At 36.0% G+C, this 18750-nt stretch overlaps 1 protein-coding gene and 1 long non-coding RNA gene across 2 annotated transcripts; both read left to right on the top strand.

Annotated features, from left to right (window-relative positions):
- The first annotated feature begins 502 nt into the window (after positions 1-502).
- On the top strand, positions 503-11212 carry LOC120333880 (uncharacterized). Its single transcript, XM_039401268.2, has 14 exons — positions 503-1239; positions 1325-1427; positions 1810-2482; positions 2864-3115; positions 3603-3702; positions 4027-4231; positions 5814-5922; positions 6004-6174; positions 6651-6845; positions 7243-7338; positions 7451-7536; positions 8107-8205; positions 8552-8747; positions 9209-11212. Exons 1-14 carry the CDS (start codon positions 697-699, stop codon positions 10695-10697), a joined length of 4317 nt encoding a protein of 1438 aa, XP_039257202.2. The 5' UTR covers positions 503-696; the 3' UTR covers positions 10698-11212.
- A 630-nt stretch (positions 11213-11842) lies between these two features.
- LOC144432435 (uncharacterized) lies at positions 11843-16179 on the top strand. The gene is made up of 3 exons (XR_013480657.1): positions 11843-12758; positions 13410-13554; positions 14962-16179. It is a non-coding gene; the product is annotated as an uncharacterized LOC144432435 (long non-coding RNA).
- Positions 16180-18750: the final 2571 nt, after the last annotated feature.

Genomic DNA, 18750 nt, shown 5'->3' with positions numbered 1-18750 from the left:
CGACGGAAAGTTGCCAAAACTTCATTTGAGAAGGGGACATTAAAGCGATTAAACAGTAATTGTATTATTTATACTGTATCACAACTTGCACTTAGTGACATTGAATACCGTAATGCTATACAGTTGTAACTAAAAATGGGAACCAATAGTCTACTGCGATACTATTCTTTGATATCAGGATATCGTTCTTTAAGCTTGTGGCAATGTGAGAAATACAGAAATATGATAATACTGTCACATGAATATCTGAATATAATAATACAGTAATAGAATCAATGAAATCTAAATCATCAATGTGTGTGCTTGCATATTCTACAGATAGACAAATCGAAATCAGTAAGCAAAACTCAAAAAATGACCATATGATCATAGTTTATGATTGCCCAAACGACTGCTCTTTAGAATTTCCAGCAAATATGGTAAAAGTCAAAAATGTGAAGATGTGAAGAAGGAATTTAGATCATATAATGAATTAATATTATCTGTTTGTTTTATCAGATGGTAAATGTAGGAAATAAAATAGTCTTTCTCATTCAACCTTGTGAGAGTTCTCATTATAATCAAGAAATATGGAGCAAAAATATACGACATTGTGTTTTAAAAACTCTTCATTTTTTCGAGGGATCAACGTTATTTCGGCCCCATTCGAGTGCGCAAAATTCCGATAATTGTCAACTAAAATGGGCATACAAATTTATGAACTCCGCAGGCCAAAGGTTATGTAGAAACAAACAAGATCTTAAAGAATTCACCGCATCGGAGTTTTCATTTTTCGAAGACGAAATACGCTATCTCGCAGGCGAGAGCAAAGTCAATGACAACAAAAATACAATAATACCAGGAGGTGCTCATGCGTTACATGAAGAATTGATGTCAATCGTACATGATTATGACTGGGAAAATTCCAGTATCATATCACCCGTAAAACTCAAAAGAAAAAATGGATCATTCAGTCGGAGAAGTGACAAACAAAATGCAAAAAGAAAAATATCCAATTCGATAGCAAAATTTCAATTAGAAGGCACAAAAAATCTTTCTCAGAATATCGTTGTTTTGTTAGCTGCTCTTCCTTCGACTGAAGAAGAAATCAATTCGTATTTTGAATGGCATGTGAATGATGCTGATTATGTTTTAAATAAATTGATGCCATCTCATCTGAAGTCATATTTTCGTGAAAAACATGATATCACACTACTATGGTATGACACAAGAACACTGACACAAAACGATTGTAGTTCAGTAAGTTGGTTTTGTTTATTTGTAATCAAAAATTCATTATCTGCCTAATTATTTGCATTTTTTTAACAAATTTTTTATTTTACAGACCCTCGATGACGAAATAGGAGCCAATATTATGAAAACTTTTCTTGCGTCAGTAGGAGGATGTATGATTCCAGTGTCAAGGTTATGCTACAACTTTGAAATAGGTATATTATGTCTATGTTTTTTTGTCTTCATAAGCCAACACAGGTATGGAGCTGACATGATTATTGCGGATCGGACTCAATTTGAAACTGTGGGCCATGTTCGTGGTTATATATTGCCATCGCAAAGTAGAAATCTTTATTTCAAATACTAGTGAGTTAATTGGAGAAAATCATGTCCATAGGTAGGTAGCCTCAACCAGAGTGGGAATTCAGTGGCCATAAGGGGCCATAATGATGCTTTCTGTAGTGCAGTGTTTTTCTATGACTGAATGATTGCTTCTACAGAGTCATTCAAAGCGAAAATGTGAAACATTTTTTTAGACAGTTGGCTGAAAACTTTTTAGGGTATAATTTTCACTAACCAAAATTTTTTTTTTAACAGAAGAGGTAAAAGAACCATTAACATGTGATTGGAATTCGACGTGTCTATCTAGTCTTATTCCAATGACAACTTGGCTACAACGGGATTCAAAATTTCCTACGGAATCGAAACCGGCTGATGAAATTCACACTATTCATGTCTGCAGAAAACTGTTCGCATCTGGAAGTTTTCAAATCCAAAAGATCTGTACTCTAACCACTCGTGGTTTTGAAATCGATAAAGAGGTTATTAGTGCAATGCTATCAGGAGTTGATTGTTCAAGCTGCGTATCAAATAGTAATTCCAAGAACTCAGCGTGTACTGTATCGTATTCTTCAAATTGTGAGGAATCAAGATCCAAACTATGTGTAAGATTTAATGAAAATTTTTTACAAAAATGTGAAAATTCTGTAAAGGAAAAACCACCTGAAACTGTTTTCATGGTTACTGGGACCTTGCGACAAAATCACTTGTCACATCTTTTAAAATCTCACTTCATCAGTGGATTATATTTTACTTGGTGTGGAGTATCTACTGATAATACTTGTCTTTCTTCGTCGGATATTCTAATTGTTCGCACTCATAAGTATTGTACAAAATGTGGATCAGAACCATCTACTGATCACTGTGGTGCAGCAAGATATGCACTGTTACAAATCATGACTTCAAAATTGGGATTCATTGTATTTTTAAGGTAATATTATATCTTTGATTGTCATGTAGTATCTTTACTAGACTTACTGAAAATTTTGATTAATCTTCCATTTTAATATTTAAAATATAATGCTTTTAAATATGGTATATCTAATGTTTTTGAATTTGGGTCATGCTCAACAAAGAAGTCAACTTATCTAAACAGTAATTTTTTCAAATGATATTTTCTATATTATTCTTCACATAGAGGAAAATACAATATCGAATATAATTCATTTCAAATCGATTTCAAGGTAATTATTTAATTCGTTTTGAAAATTCCTGGCTCGTACACTTGGAACCAAACATTAATTTTGCAATGTGTCATTCAGTTGTACTGTTGTTTTCGATTCAATTTACTTAACCTAATATTACATTCTAGTTCAACGTCCTCAAATGCCATAATGAAGCTTCTGAATTCTGAAGTTCCTGGGTGGATTGATCTGCCCATGACTCCACAACAAGATCATCAAGTCAACAATCCAGTCTGCGTTGAACTAAGTGACAAACCACCTTCAACTATGGTTCCTTTAAAGCCCAAATCCTTCCATCCTAGTATGCTAGAAAGATGGAGCAATACGTCAGTGACTGGAACTCTTGATGATTTGATATTAGATGATGTTACAACAAAGAGGTACTTACTCATACTCTATTCATGGTGATTTCCACCATTTTTTGTTTGGTTACTAAATATTATTAATAGGGTTGTACATCAGGGCTAGGAAGAAGTCTGTAGCTATGGCATTTTGATAGAGCTGCAGTTACCAGAAATTTTAGTTGTTCCAGCTCCTCTTTTTCACATTTATAACTTTCTATTCATACAAGCAATAAAACATAAGCTTATATGCAGCAGCTTATAATTTATTTTTAAATCTAATTTATAATATTAATTTAAAAATATCAACTTGAATTTGTATATTTTTATTTATATTGGCTTAATTTTAAAATTTGGAACCCTCGTATCATAGTCTTGTGTCCCGCTTTTAACTGCATTTGGACTGATGTTTTATATGGACCATACCAAGAAACTTCCATTTGTTTCTGACCAATTTGTTGAACTGCAGTGTATATTGGCGCTAGCATCTTTCTATTTGTGTGACATTTTCTCTTTTTTTCTTCAGTAATGAAATTCATGATGACATCTTACAAAAATTGCAAGATTTATATATGTCCAAGCCTGATCCAAGCATAGAATCAGAGGAAAAGAAAGTAGATAATATTGTGAGATCTTTGATATAATTATTCATTCATTCATAATTTAGATGTCTCATGTCTCACTCTGTTTCCTTGAAGAAGGCCTTGGACAAGCATTTACCAAGATGCAGAGATGTATTCTGTTTCTGGCATCGGGAATAGTTTTAGTGCATTGCACCCCAATTTTAGTTATGGACCTGGCGATTCGACATAATCTTCAGCATGCAACACCAAAATGTTAGGCTCAACAAGCTGACTATAAGTCAATTTGCAACCTTATGACAAGCCTGTTATTGTATCATTTTCATTCGTCAAGTAACTGATATCCAATTTCCCTTCCCCTATTTTCAGAAATCAAACTCACCACAGATTAAAAACTCTGAGTTCGAATCTGAAGAAAAAATGATTGAAATGTTGAAGATTGAATATAATAAAGCATTGGAATCAGAAATTAAGATATCAATTGGTGACGTTCCTACACATTATTGTGGAGAAGTTGTTCATATTGCTCAATCTATCGCTTCCGTTGTATTTCATCATGCTCAAAATACAGAAGGTAAGGTGTTGACTATTGGCCGCTCTAGAAGTGTGTGTACCATTACCAATTTAAAAGTAACTAATTTTATTCACCTACTTTTCATCAAGTTGTGTAAAGCAGGGGTCACCAAACTTTTTTGACCGCGGGCCGGGTATGACTCAAACTGTGTTGACCGGGCCGGACAAATATTTTTATCAGTACAATACAATAAATTCACAAATTTCAAACTAACATGCACAACTCCAGCGTTTATTTGCGACGATCTTTCGGCGGTGTCAAGACCGTTGCCAGAATAAAATCCTGAAATAATCTCAATATTCTATAGATGTGACGCAGATCGAAAGATTAGTGATTAATATGTGTTCTTTTTTATATTTATTGCAGTTTTATCAAAAAAGTAATACAATCCTTATGGAAAAAATTGGCCTGGGGTGGTACAAAAATACCGTTATCTCTGTTATTTATTGACCGTTTTTTTATAAACTTAATATTGTTTTCTTATTTTCACTCAGATCTATCCAATGGCGCAGTTTTTATATAAATCGGATAAACTTTTTTTGTAACATACCCACATGAATATCTGCATTTATGCAGTATAGAATAGGGTTGCCATACCGTCCGGAAAATTCCGGACATGCCCGGAATTTAGGGTTAAATTTTGCGTCCGGGAAGAATTTAAAAATGTCCGGAATCCAGAATTTTACTGCACCTGCAATCTTACTATGCACACTGCTAATACAGAACATTGTTATTTCGTACCGCGCACATATTTTTACTACGAAGTCATGAAAATAGTTATGTACCGTCCGGAATTTTGCCTTTTCAAATATGGTGACCCTAGTATAGAAGTTGGTCTGAGTTGTGAAATTGGAGCAGTACGCGAGGAATTACAGTACTGTTAGCGCAAAATGCACATTCAAAGTTCTTTTTAGCACAAGAAACGTTAGCAGTTTCGTCGAAAGCACGCGCCACGAGTGAAGGAGTGCATCTTTCGCAGAAAGCGTTGCGTACCGGTATTGAATTTTAGCCTATCACAGCTATTTCTAGACTAAAAATTTCGCCATTTTTGCGTGTTATTGCGGGCCGGATAAAATGACGCCGCGGACCAGATCCGGCCCGCAGGCCGTGGTTTGGTGACTCCTGGTGTAAAGGGACTGAAACCTATGAGCATGTGGTATATTTACTTGAATAAAATTATGGCTTAACCTTAACCTGGTACACATACTACGAGAGTACCAAAAATTAGTCCTTCGATACCATAAATTATTCCAGAGTAGTCTTTCCACTTTGGATCTTTTCAGCAATTTCATTTGTGTGAGCTTAGTACTCTCTGATGGCTTCCATTTACCACCAAGCATATATTAAAGTTTTCGCTAGTTTTTTCGCCTTGAACTCTTGTAGACGAATTGTAAATGAGGTCTTGACTTTCTATTGGACTGAAACTTGCAATATTGAGAAGTTATTTTTAAAAACCTTTGGAAATTGATTCATTTTAAATGATAAGCTCAACTTAAAAACCCTGACTATAAAAATAGAAATGGAATCAAAGATAATATTTTTATGAAAAAACATGCTAGAAGACCTTCTCTCTTATTTTCAGAATCAGATTGGAAGAAGTTTGGTGAAAGTTTGGTAACGAAACATTTCATATGTTCTGCAAGTGATATACGGAGAAAAAATATGGATGCTACCAGCGGAAAACTCCAAGAGTAATGTCTTGGAATATTGACCTTTTTTTCAGATTGTTAGCTGAAGTTGACCATTCTTACTAATCTGCAAATTTCTTTTAGGTCGATACTACAAATTCTCTTGAGGCTAGAATGTGTGAGTAGACTCCAACCCCTTCAAGATGATGCATTTGAGGAATTAGTTGAGGATATTTGTTCACTTCTGCGACTAATTTCACTCTCAATAAGCCCAGAAATGATGTTAAGATGCCTGTCTCATGTATTTGTAGAGAAGTATGTTTACTTGTTTGTAAATTTCATTTAGTCGAGGCATTGGAGATATCTTAAGACATAACGCCATGCTCCATGACTTTCATTAAGAAGGATAAATCAATAATTTATCGTTGTGAGCGTTATGCTTGTGGTAATATGGAAATATAATTTTCTAATACAGATAGGTAATCTTCATACTATGCAATTTAAGAGTCCTGCTACACACTGACACAAATGTATTTCTGCAACGCTTCATCTGACCAATGTTAGACGAAACGTTGCATAAATACATTTGTGTTGATGTGCAGCAGGAATTGCATAGAATAGTCGTGTTTATTCCTGCTACAGTACTCTTGCATTATACGCATCCACTAGCATAAAGGCATAGAGGAAGGACAGGGAGTTAGTCTCTCACAACCCAGCTCATAATTAAGATAAATTTCAATAGAGCTATGATAAGTAGTAGTACAATAATTCTAAAAATAATTAATTTCTAGTTATACATCCACATGTGGAGAACTGTTATGTGAAGTACACAGTGAACTAATGCAGCCAATACCTCTACAATTGAAATCATTTTCAAAGGAAGCTAGTGAAGAGAGTGCTGATATGACTGGAATTAAATCAGTTTTAAGTTCCGTAATGAGTAATAACTCAAGTGCTTGTTCTTTCGGTCCTGGATCTAATAGCAGGTATCTTCTCTCTCTTAATTGCTCAGGATGGGTTTTGATTTTTGTTTTATATTACTAAATATATATAAAGTACAAATATATACAGTTTTATCAAAAATATCTATAAAAAAAGTTATATGTGTTTAGAACTTATCAGTGAATAGGGATTAAGATTGGACATGATATTCCAATATTTATTTTCATATAATGCTTATTCATGCCTTTCTCTCTGAACAAGACACTGTACAAGCAGCCTGTGATATTTGATATATGTATGGAGCTACTCTATCTATTTATTAGTCTTATAAGTACACAAAAGAGCAAATCTAATACTTCGGCTTTTAGTTTTCTTATCTAATATTACGCTATTACAAGAATAATAGTAGAATTAGTCATTCATTAGTATAAATCTTTCCAGCATGACAAGGAAGCCTATGCGAAGAATTTCATCCTTCACACAACTAGGTCGTCAAATTGAAGTACCTGGCCTTATCAAGCAAAAGAGTAGTGCAAGGTATATGCTTTGGGCCACTTTTGTTTTTGCTTTGGAATCGAAGTTATTGAAATTTTCAATATTCAATTAATGTTCAACTATTCAATCGAATATTTGATTATATGTTTTTCAGCCTCAATGATGAAAGAACTGGAACTGAGAACATTAAGAGTAGGTTACGAAGTAGCGCTAAAAAAGAGAAAAATACCAATTTGACAAGTAAGGAAATTGAATGAGACTAAATTAACCATAATATAGTCATTCAGTAATAATTCAGTGATTAGGCCTATTCAACCATAAGTCTTTTTTGGTAAAAGGTTAACTCAATTGGATATAAAGTCTACATATTGATAGTTTTGATAAATCTTTTTGTGTTGTTGAAAAATGATCTTTTCCCTGATTCCAATATATGAATCGGTATTTCATTTTTAGTGCTTAAAGATGGAAGCTACAGAAGCTATTACTTTCTTGTTTTTTCAAGTTTTAGGATAGGAACACTTTATTCCGGAATGCTTGTCCTCTGTGACAATCTATTTGCAAACACGATGTTTAGATTGTACATATGAGCGACTTTCATACCCATATATTTGAGACTTGTTCTTTCGATATAGCAATTCATGATCTTACATATATGATATAGCAAACTGTTATCTTTTCAAGTTTAAACAAAATGATTTGCTTAGGCTACTGGGGAATTTTTCTACAATAATCTACCATAGTTAAATCTAAGGAGAGACATATTTATATTTGTCTGCCTAGTTTATTTTTGTTTTTAAATTTTGATTCCAGGCATGAAAAAAGTTGGTCTAGTTAAGAGAGACTTATTTTCAGTGGGTGATGGAGGAAACAAGTCAAGCAGCGGAAATGTTTCGAATTTTGAATCGTCTAGTAAGATTACTACCAGTTATTATATTAATATATATCATTACAGGATGTGAAGAACATGGGGTATTCAATAATACCTTGTGGAATATAGATATTTCATGGAGATATTTTAATACAGAAATTCATAAACAACTAGGTATTCAAACAAACAACTTTTCAAACACCTTTTCTGGACTATGTTGACATGATAGCGCTTTGGAGTTTTGTTAAATCGGAGCATTCAACCCTAGTCCCCACCTTTACTAGGTTGTAAAAAGTGGATATGCTTGGCTGTATGCAAATTTCGATATTTTCAAATCCCTAAATTCTTTGAATTAAAAATAAAGAATGTTTATTTTTCCATTCTTAGACCAGAGGAAACCAAATCGAAGAATGTCAGTTAGCGACACACCAGATTCAAAACAACGTATGACTGCATTGTCACGACAACGCCTTCGGCTGCACAAAGAACAACGTAATAAAGACGACAAAGAAATGATGACGATTATTGAAGAATCACCAATGAAATTAGAAGATGAACCAGTGCAACAGAGAACAGCAATAAAGTGAGTTATTCAATGTTGAACATGAAGTATACCTGTTCATCATTTACAAAATACCATGATTGTTATGAAAAATCACCCTTTTTTCTGCAACTATACCAATCGATGTAAAATTATCAGTTTTTAGTAAAGATGGAAGAAATTGATATGCTGCTTTTATATATCTTGAACACACCTTCGTATAATGCTTGGTGTATTTTTTCAACATTAAATTCAGTATAATTAATTGGCTGACATTGCACTCTTATCCTCAGCTTACATAAGCAGTTTATTTTAACTTCTATTAAATTTCATTGTATTCTGTTTAGACTTGTTTTTAGTTTTCAGTACAACGTTACCAGGCTTGTATCAATTAAGCTCTTTCACAATTTTATTTTTCTCAGATGATAATTTCAACTTTTTAATGTTCTATTGTTAATTAGTTTCATATAGCAATATCTTCAATCTTTTCTTTTAAATTGTAGGAGTCCACGTCATAAAGTCATGTTGGCGAGACGTCATTCATTTTACTGTGATGGTCGAGAGTCACGTAACGTCGCTCGAGCAAAAATAATTCACCAACACCAACAAGTGGCTCCTTCCACTCCTTCAGTTGATGGAAAAAAGAAAAAACGGGCGGAATTATCAGATGGAATATCACCTAACAGTTTGCTGTTTGTTCACAACAGTCAAAAGAATTTTGCATCACCAGTTCGCACAAAACCACTGTTATCTCTTTGTGATGACTCACCTGCAAAAAATACGCGAAGTCATGCTACAAAAGCTCTTTTTCAGAGTCCTGTGAAAGAAAAGGGGACAACGGCATTATTTCGAAGCCCCATGAAGCAAAGTGGTGGTTTAACGAATTGGCCCCAGTCAACTACCCCCAAAAAGATTATGAAAGCTAAAACTCCCGTGAAAATCACTAGCGATGTGTACATAAAAGGAATCAAACCTATTATGGAGTCACCATTAAAAATTGAACAACATTTAGGTTGTGATGTCTCACATCCTTCTTTTGTGAGTAGCTCAATGTTATCGCCAGTAAAAACTCCACTGAAAAGAAAATCGATGACACCGAAGGCAAAAAATCCTCGTAAAATTGAAACAGTTGACAATAACATATTGAAAATGAATTTGGGGTCAGATACTGACGATGCATGTAAATATCCAGATTTACTCGCTGTTGCAGATGCTGGGACTGATGAAAAACTTTCGAAGTCCCAGACTACGCTAGATTGTTACGTTATTCGCACACCACGTGAAAAACGAGTTTGTTCAGCATCCACGGAAAAATCTCAAGAATCTAAAAAAAGGAAATGGTCTGTTGATACAACCCCAACTCGCGATGATATCAACAAATGGCCAAGGAAAAAACGAGGTACTGATAAATCCTCTCCCGGCATTGTTTCTAAAAAGGTGAAACGATCCGAAGATGAATTACTCAAAAACAGAGACGCGCCTGCGAAGCTATTTGAAGATTGCTTACAAGATACAGAACCCGAATCCTTCCATAATGATGTTTTTTCAAGTCCCGACAACGGACTCATTGTTATGGAAAGTTGTCAAAGCACATCGGCTGGAACGTCGAAAAGTTATTCAGCGGTGAAAGCCCCACCTTTACTACATGAAATGCGATTACGAAATACAGACACAAATGAAAACATTGTTGGCTCACATGATTTTCTAACGCTACCTCCAACGCCGAAATTGCGTTTGGGGATATCGCGTCATCCAACTAATAAAACAATAACTTTCAGCAAATCAAAAAAACAATCAGCAGATGAAATTTGGAACGAAGTTTTTCCTCTTGATGAACAAGATGAAAATTTACCAGAAATGAAGCCACATACTAACATAGTTGGCGAAACTAGTAAACTTTCAGCTCGATCACTTCTTCATATTCAGAACTCACCTATTTTAACACCCAATCAAAAAAAGGCAGCTCGAGCAAAAATGGATTTCGTAACATAACTTGATTTATATAATGTTCCCCCTTATAGAAATAAATTTCAATTGACATGGTCTTGTAAGCAATTTTTTAATGGAAATATTACAACAAATACTTTTTATTCCCCTTCTTTTTCTTCAATTTTTCCCCTTTTTGGTTCTGAATGGATGGACCTCATTTTCCGAATACGCTTTGATACTTCAAACAAGCGTTGCACCTGCCTATACATGATTACCATAGTATACATTTGTTATTTACTCTGATGTTTTTTGATTCATAAAATACTGGTGAATCATAATCTTTTGCCATGTTATTCCACTACTCATTGTTGGGATGTGTTGGTTTTTTCTTCTATTTACAACTCGATATCTACCATGTCTATCACAAGAATTTTTGATGAACTGTTTTTGAAGTTTTTTTTTTGAGACTTTTTTCTGATATTTTTCATACAATATGACAATACATAGTTTTTGTTTTATTTTAGCGTTATAGGGATAGAAGAGAGAGCGTGAAAAGAAATGACATGAACTTTTTCGGGAGTCATATTTTCACCCGGTAAATGCTTTAACTTCAGCTGCAAGCGTGCATGACTTATTTTGTTCAATCACAATATGCAAGACAAAAAAGCTGATAGATAGCTAAGATCAAAAACACTAATTGTACGTGTATATAAGCTTCGAAAGAATTGTTGGGACATGTGTCTGTTCGTAGCTAGAAGCATTTCTGTCAAAACGTCAGATGTGGAAATTGACAACTAAGTCTTGTTAAAATAGAAGCTGCATATCTTGGAAATACTTTCTCTGCCAACGCTTAAACACGAACTCCAGCGAAGGCTTTGTATGCGGTGTTTCTTTAAGAAAAATCTAGGTAAATCATGATATTCGATGAATATACTTTCTGCTGGGCTATTGCTAATGTCTCGCTTCGTATTAATGGTCCTTTTGCTAAAGAGCAGGCTCATCTATCGCATTAGCTAGGACTGCAGGACTTTTTTGGTCCATATATTGTTAGTTTGATAGTAGTGTCCGTTTTCCATAACTCTGTGTGCATTAATCAGCGCTGATTAATCAATTACGCATGCTAATTATGCAATCGTTACGGCACATATTACGTTAGAAACGCACAGAATAGCTGTGTGTAGTTACGGACAAATATTAGTAAGACCAGAACCACCAAGGACGGACATACCATATGTCACGATACAATCAATCGAAATAAAATAATGGAAGTGCTTTTGTTTTACATGTGATGAGCCCACTAAGCACAAAGTGTTTGGTTTATAAAATTTACAAGATAACTGTAGGCTCAGACTTATGGTTCCCAACCTTTCTACCTTGGAGGAACGCTAAAATAAAATAAAATGGAACAGCGTCATGAACTCAGCTCAGTCATCTTATTAAAAAAATACAAATGACATTTATTGTGACACTGTCTTGTTGCTACATCGCCGAATTAGTACTGTAATGATTATTATGCTTCTTCTTTCATTGTTGTGAGCGCGCGTGATTTTGTTTACGACAATACATTCGAGTCTCGTCTTCTGTTAGAGTAACGTGTGTTTTCTGTCCTCGCTTGCACGACGCTAGACAGAAGAGTTTGGTTATTTTATGGCGCGGTGGCATGCGTTGAAAACGAATTTCACTTTATCACTTTGTAATAATCTTCAAAAAGACTGAAATGGCTTCACCTAAAGCTCCAAAGCAATGGCAGATTAGCTAGTTCGAGACCATCACCTCGTTCGAATCGTGGCGCCAGAACCTGCTATATATTCTTGCAATAGACGGAAACAAAAATACGGCAAGAAATTTCGTACTGGTCACTTGCGTCAATCAAGCCGTGAATTTCAGCCCTTATTCACTCCCTACTAAACAAACTAACTGCCAATGAAGAAGCTAAAGTTGCACGAAGATTTTTTGATCAAGTCACATCTAAGAACAAACACGCTCGTAGCAAGGAGGCTCCATATTGCAAGCTGGGTGGCTCAGCAAGTGCCCAAAGTTGCCAGAGAGGGATCGCGAATATTTAACCAGAGCAAGGTATAGTCATGCAGAGAAGCAACATATACCGACATTATCGACGCAAAGGTAAAAATGTGTTCTTCTTTAAATCTTACACGCGCCGTGGATATTAAACGATGGTCGGATTCCTCGGTAGCCTACTCTCGTGATAAACTAGTAGAATTACAACATAAATTCGATGAACTTCAGATGCCCCGAAAATGTAGGCGTAACAGTAGAATATTTAAATACATCGTTATTGTTAAAATGGCTAATTGGGGGTCATAGACTGGTGACTGCATTTGCTAATGTTTCACCAGACGTAGATTCAACTCTGCATAAAATTGCTTATTGGGAATATATAATTGTATCAGATTTGACCAGCGCCTTTTACCAAATACCTTTAGGCAATCATCCATGAAATATTGCGGTGTTGTAAAGTTGTAAACCATTCCGATGAGTGAGAGTGTATTCTCGAAATGCAATTGGAATGCCTGTTTCTGAGACGGCACTAGAAGAGCTCATGCGCTGGATATTGGGAGACCGGATCTGGCCCGCGGACCGTAGGTTGCTGATCCCCGGGCTACGCGAACTACTTTACGGCGGGAGAATCCTCTCGCGTGTGATTATCGCCCACAGAATTCAAACCTGCGAACGCACGCAGAGTACAGTAATCAAGTTCACGAAAACAACTCGCAAATTAAAAAGACAAATTATAATTACTTATCTCATTTGCAGGCATGTTTGTAATCGGTTTAATCTTCACGATGAGATCTGGGAGTTACTTCCTTGACATGTTCGACGGATACTCAACAACATTTTGACTTGTTTCAGTCGCAATCTTCGAAACAATTGCAGTTGCTTCACTCTTCAAGCTAGAGAAGTTAGTGCTTTATACTATTTGTTTTCACGTATGTATTGAACTTTGTTTAGAGCAAGACCTTAACCCAGGGGTGCGTAACCGTTATTAATACTGGAGGGGCAAATACATTACTACTGGAGGGGCAAATACAAATAACTGAGTGAAACCGCAAGCCGCACCTTTTTTTAACACAAACTCTCTAGAGAATATTTCTGTTATTCAATATTTTTTTCATGATGCAAGGATGCCTAGTTGCGTAGCACAATAACTAAATTGTCATCACAGATTAAAATCTCATATCCACCACATCACTCGGGTGTAATGAATTGGGTAGACCAGCGTTTCCCAAACTGTGTTCCGCGGAACACTAGTGTTCAGCGAGCATCTTCGAAGTGTTCCGTGAAAAAGGAATCAAAAAAACGTCTTAAATAGTCGCCATGGAGATATATGGCAGGGCTTCCTAAACTAGGGGCCGCTAAACGAATTTTAAGGGCCGCAAAGAGAACACCAGTTTTACAAAACATCGAAATCGCATATTTCGAACTGTTTACCATTATTGACGAGGACAATGGCCATGAAAATTTTTAATATATATATGTATTAAAAGGGATCGCGAGCTCGAAAGTTTGGGAAGCCCTGATCCATGGAACGTGAAGTTGTCGCCCAACTGACCGTTCAATATCGCGTCACCATCGGCTTAAATCGTACTAACTGGAGAGGGATAGTGGCATTTTCGATAACTGTCGGCATAGCTTTTTGACTGATAAGTGCATTATCAAGTTTAAAGCAATCATTTTGGCTTTGCTATAGGCAAACAAGTAGACCTAAAGAATAAAGGCAAAGGGTCAACTCTTCTTCCTCCATCTCTGCCTGGTTTCACTTTGAAATGCTGAAAAAATTACTCATTTTCGCTAAACTCTATTAAGTAGATAAATGCAGCGAAATTGCATCAAGTACTTCTATCTCCATTAGACGTAACATTAGAGGCAAACGACATAGAATGGTAAAATGAATTTATTGATTCATATACACACCATTTAAATTAAGAAACAATAAAACATTAATAATAAATGCAACATGTAAAATATTCAGTCCTATATTAAGGATTTTAACACAATTCTGTTAGTTTTCGCCGCGCATTTGACAACTTTTTCTTTATCAATTTTACCCTTTTATTTTTTGGTGTTCCGCGAGGCGAGATAAAAAGTGGAGGTGTTCCGTAGCCGAAAAAGTTTGGGAAACGCTGGGGTAGACAATGCTACACCAGAAAGAATTCAGACCTTCAAACTAAAGCAAATCCTTTTTATGCAGAGGCAGCTTGTGCGTAGTCTTGTTCAGAGCAATACTCAAAACAAGTATTAACATGTCATGTAAAAATTATTGTTTTGACAAATAACCAGTCCCCTTATTTTGTTTTTTATTTTTCAGCTTCGAAAATGACGAAAATAGAATGGAGAATGGAATGTAAATAGACCTTTCCGAATATTAAACTCGTTATCCTGATTGCAAGCCTCGTGGACAAGTCACTTCAACCCTCCGAGTTACTACGCTTGGAACAAAGACACCGGGTCAAAAGAGGAGCTAACTTATCCGTCATGGGCCAAGTTCATTATCATATTATTGAAACTAAGCTCAATGTTTTGTATGCCGTTATTTGCGGGTCTTGTACATTTCGGAATTTTTGATCGAAAATGGAGTTCTAACGGGAGAAATAAGAGCTGAAAATATTGATGAAATCGGGAGTTACCGTACTTATCTTGCGACTTGCGACTCTGTTGAATTCAAATTCCACGAACAAAGTTTGATTTTCGATATTTATTATCCGCTAGGGGACATATGTTCGTGAACTATCATCTACATTCGAAAATATGTTAATGTCATCTCAAGATTCTATCTGTTTGACATTGATAAGCTACACGGTGGCGCTGCCAACCCGATGCCACCCTTCCAAATGGTTGTTAGTCCTAACGTCGAGGTCGAATACTGACCAGTCTTTTGGTTTCCAAACTGGGTTCTTCAGCCATGTTCTTTCGAAATACTCAGCAAATCTATTCAACCCGTCGGTGGTAATTTTGCCTCGCAGAGATAAAAACAGCGACGGGATGAACATATCTGGAATATAACACAGGGCCATGACTTGCTTCATTAAATCTCTCGTCCTGATGTCTCTGAAAATTTGAAATTACATATTTAACAAAACGTTGATGATATAAAAACATGGAGTCATATGAGCACTAAATGACTTACTTATTGTACAACCTTGCTAATTTGTTCAGTCTTATGTTCTTCATTATGGCCTGAGTGAAGTGAAATGCACATCCCTGCCTTCTCACATCCGGCCATATCAGAGACCGTGCTTGCCATGTCGCTGCATCAAAGTCCATGATCTTTGTATCATTTTCACTTCATTATAGTTTAAAACAGGGAAGTGTAAAATAGCGGCATCGGTTCTTCTCTACTCAAATGACGGTACTTCCGAAGTATAAGTACCGAGATGTCGCACAACCTGAACTCTAACCTGGTAAACAAACTGAGTTCAGGTTGTGCGCCATCTTAGTGTGCCTACTTCAGGAGGTCCCAAACGACATTATTCTGGCCATTAACACATCATTGACTTTTGGTGAGATAAAGTTCAATAATGAATGCTTGTATTGACCACTTATTATTTATTGACCAGCCATAGACCACTTATAACACTGTCGCCCTTGAGTGGTGCATACCATATATGTACACACCCTTTAAATTTGACCATTCCCGCGTTTTATAGTATGTGGTATCATCACTCAATGGTGTTGTACAATCATCCAAATTCTTAATTTTTTTTTATTACTATATTCATATGCAGTGTGTTTCATGTTGTGTAGTGTCTCTATTTATAGGTGTTGTTTTGTCTAACAAACTCCTTTGTACAAACAGTTTTGTACACTCCACCCTTATCCCTGTTACCGCATCCACCCACCCTCCTTGCACAACTGCCTGTATAAAGGACCTTATTGTACATATTTGATTAACCCTATTATAATTTATATATATCAAAAGGGGTGTATGCCGCACATTTGTGTTTTAGGCCAATATGGTCTTGTGCATACATCCCGTCTTCAGTATTTATAATTACTTACTCTTTTATATTGCTTTTACGAGACGAATAAACATACATACATACATTGAAATCTATTTTAGTTTCCGGTGAAAGAAAATCATTCGTGTGTGTTTTTGTTGTGCCAAAACCTTCCCTTACCTTTTTGTATGTCGGTTAAAACTCTTTTGTTTGGTGTGCTTCCAACATGTTATGAGCAAACTTAAAAACTTTTTCTAACCAGTATTGATATCTACACTTTAGATTAAGTATTCTCCCCGCATACTAGTGATGAGAAACACCGGCCCTCCTCCATTACCCCTTCGTCCCCCCCCCCAACCTCCCCACACAGTTCAGGGGTGTATTTGGGGAAGTCTTACCTTCGTCCGTACAATATAAAATTGCGCTTATGAATAACCCTGTTCTTTCTTGTAATTAGCGTCCAATACACATAATCTTACACTTAAATTAGAAATAAAACTATCGCTCCTTTGAATATCTTTATTTTTTTTGAGTAAAGACTTGTAGTTGTTGAAAAATCTGTGACCGTCCCGTCTCGTTTAACCGTATAAGAAGCTATGCTGCATTTTATTGCTTCTAATGATAAGTTCCGCCCAAATTAATCACCCATATTTATGATCATAATTCAGATATGCTTATATAATGAATTTACCTTTTTGTGTCACAATTTTACTGAATATTTTCATTTTTCCGAAGACGGACCATCACCTCACCCTGGAAGGGAGAAACATTTTTTATGTGTTCCTATTGAAAAACCCTATGCTGAAGTAGCGACGTACCCAGTGCCTTATGTCAGAATAGGGCAGACTCGGCAGGAAGTGAAAATCTACTTGTTCAAAGCATTGCTTAGAAAACCTGTTAAGCAATAAGATTAATGGCCTTGGAGCAAAAGCTCAGCTCAACCAAAAACTTGATTGCGTCCAAATTCTGATTTTTTATTTCTTGATATTGACTTCTTTACAGTATTGATTCGAGCCTAGCAAGAGATCCATGCCCAAACCTGTGTGTGATTTTATGCTATGCTATCTGCTTTTTGCCCCCCCCCCCCCCCTTTTTTGAAATGTAAACAAATATAAGCATCTTTCTCTATCATGCATGATTTTTCGTAGCCCAAAACGCTTTTGAAAACCCTTAAGACTCGTGAAGTCCCATGTTGCCGGCCTCGGTCGAAATCGCTCACTGTTTCGGTCTCACTTGGCAAAAAGAAATGTTAAAATCCTCACTTTGAAAATTTCTGACCCCTGGTTCTATATGCCCAGTATCAGTATATGCCCACAGTTCCCTAAAAAGTGCAAAGATATATTTATTTATTTACAGAGAAAATTTGGCGAAATTTTAGAATTTTTGTTATTTTGTGTGCCTTTTTTATTAGATTTGAAAAATGTACTTTAAAGTGCTTGTTTGTAAAGGAGTCTGTGAATAAATTGAAGAAAGGTAATTTTTGAGTGTTTTTGCTGAATTATGACGTCACTTCAACGCTAGTACCGCAGGAATATCACCCTTGTAACCCAATGTAAGGCCTGTGAGCGAAAAACGATTATTCACGAGCAGTAGAGACGATTAATCGTGTTGAAATATAATTCGAAGCCTTCTAATTCTAATTAAATTATTTTACAATTAGTAATCTTGAGCTTTATACTCCAAAGTCCGCCCGCCATTATTAGACCAGAACAGGAGTAACTTAGAAACATGTGGCCAAGTTAGAATTTCTTATATATTTATCAATGTCTATCTAACAGCCAATCATAACGCGTAATTCAAGTCACGTGATCGGCGCAGAACCCCATCTGCCATGTTACAGCCATGCGCAGACGGACATCTTAACAGGAAGTCCAACCCCCTACCGGAAGTTCCTAATTGCCATGCGCACGAAAATACTCAACTCCCATTGGCTGATTCAACCTGCGCAGTAGATTACCGGTCATGTACTTGCCATGCGCGAGATTTTTGAAGAAATGACCGTTGCCAGATATTTTTTGAACGGTCTGATTCAAAATCGGACCGTCCAAAAACGGTGAATTTTCGCGCATGGCAAGTGCATGTCCGTTTTGATACTGCGCAGGTCACGTGACTTAAGAATTTTCTGATTGGTCGATTTTCATCAATTGAAATATTCCTAT

This window comes from Styela clava, chromosome 15, assembly GCF_964204865.1.
Source record: "Styela clava chromosome 15, kaStyClav1.hap1.2, whole genome shotgun sequence".
Taxonomy (NCBI): Eukaryota; Metazoa; Chordata; class Ascidiacea; order Stolidobranchia; family Styelidae; genus Styela; species Styela clava.
The sequence above is the reverse complement of the archived record's forward strand: the minus strand, read 5'-3'. Positions and strand labels throughout refer to the sequence as shown.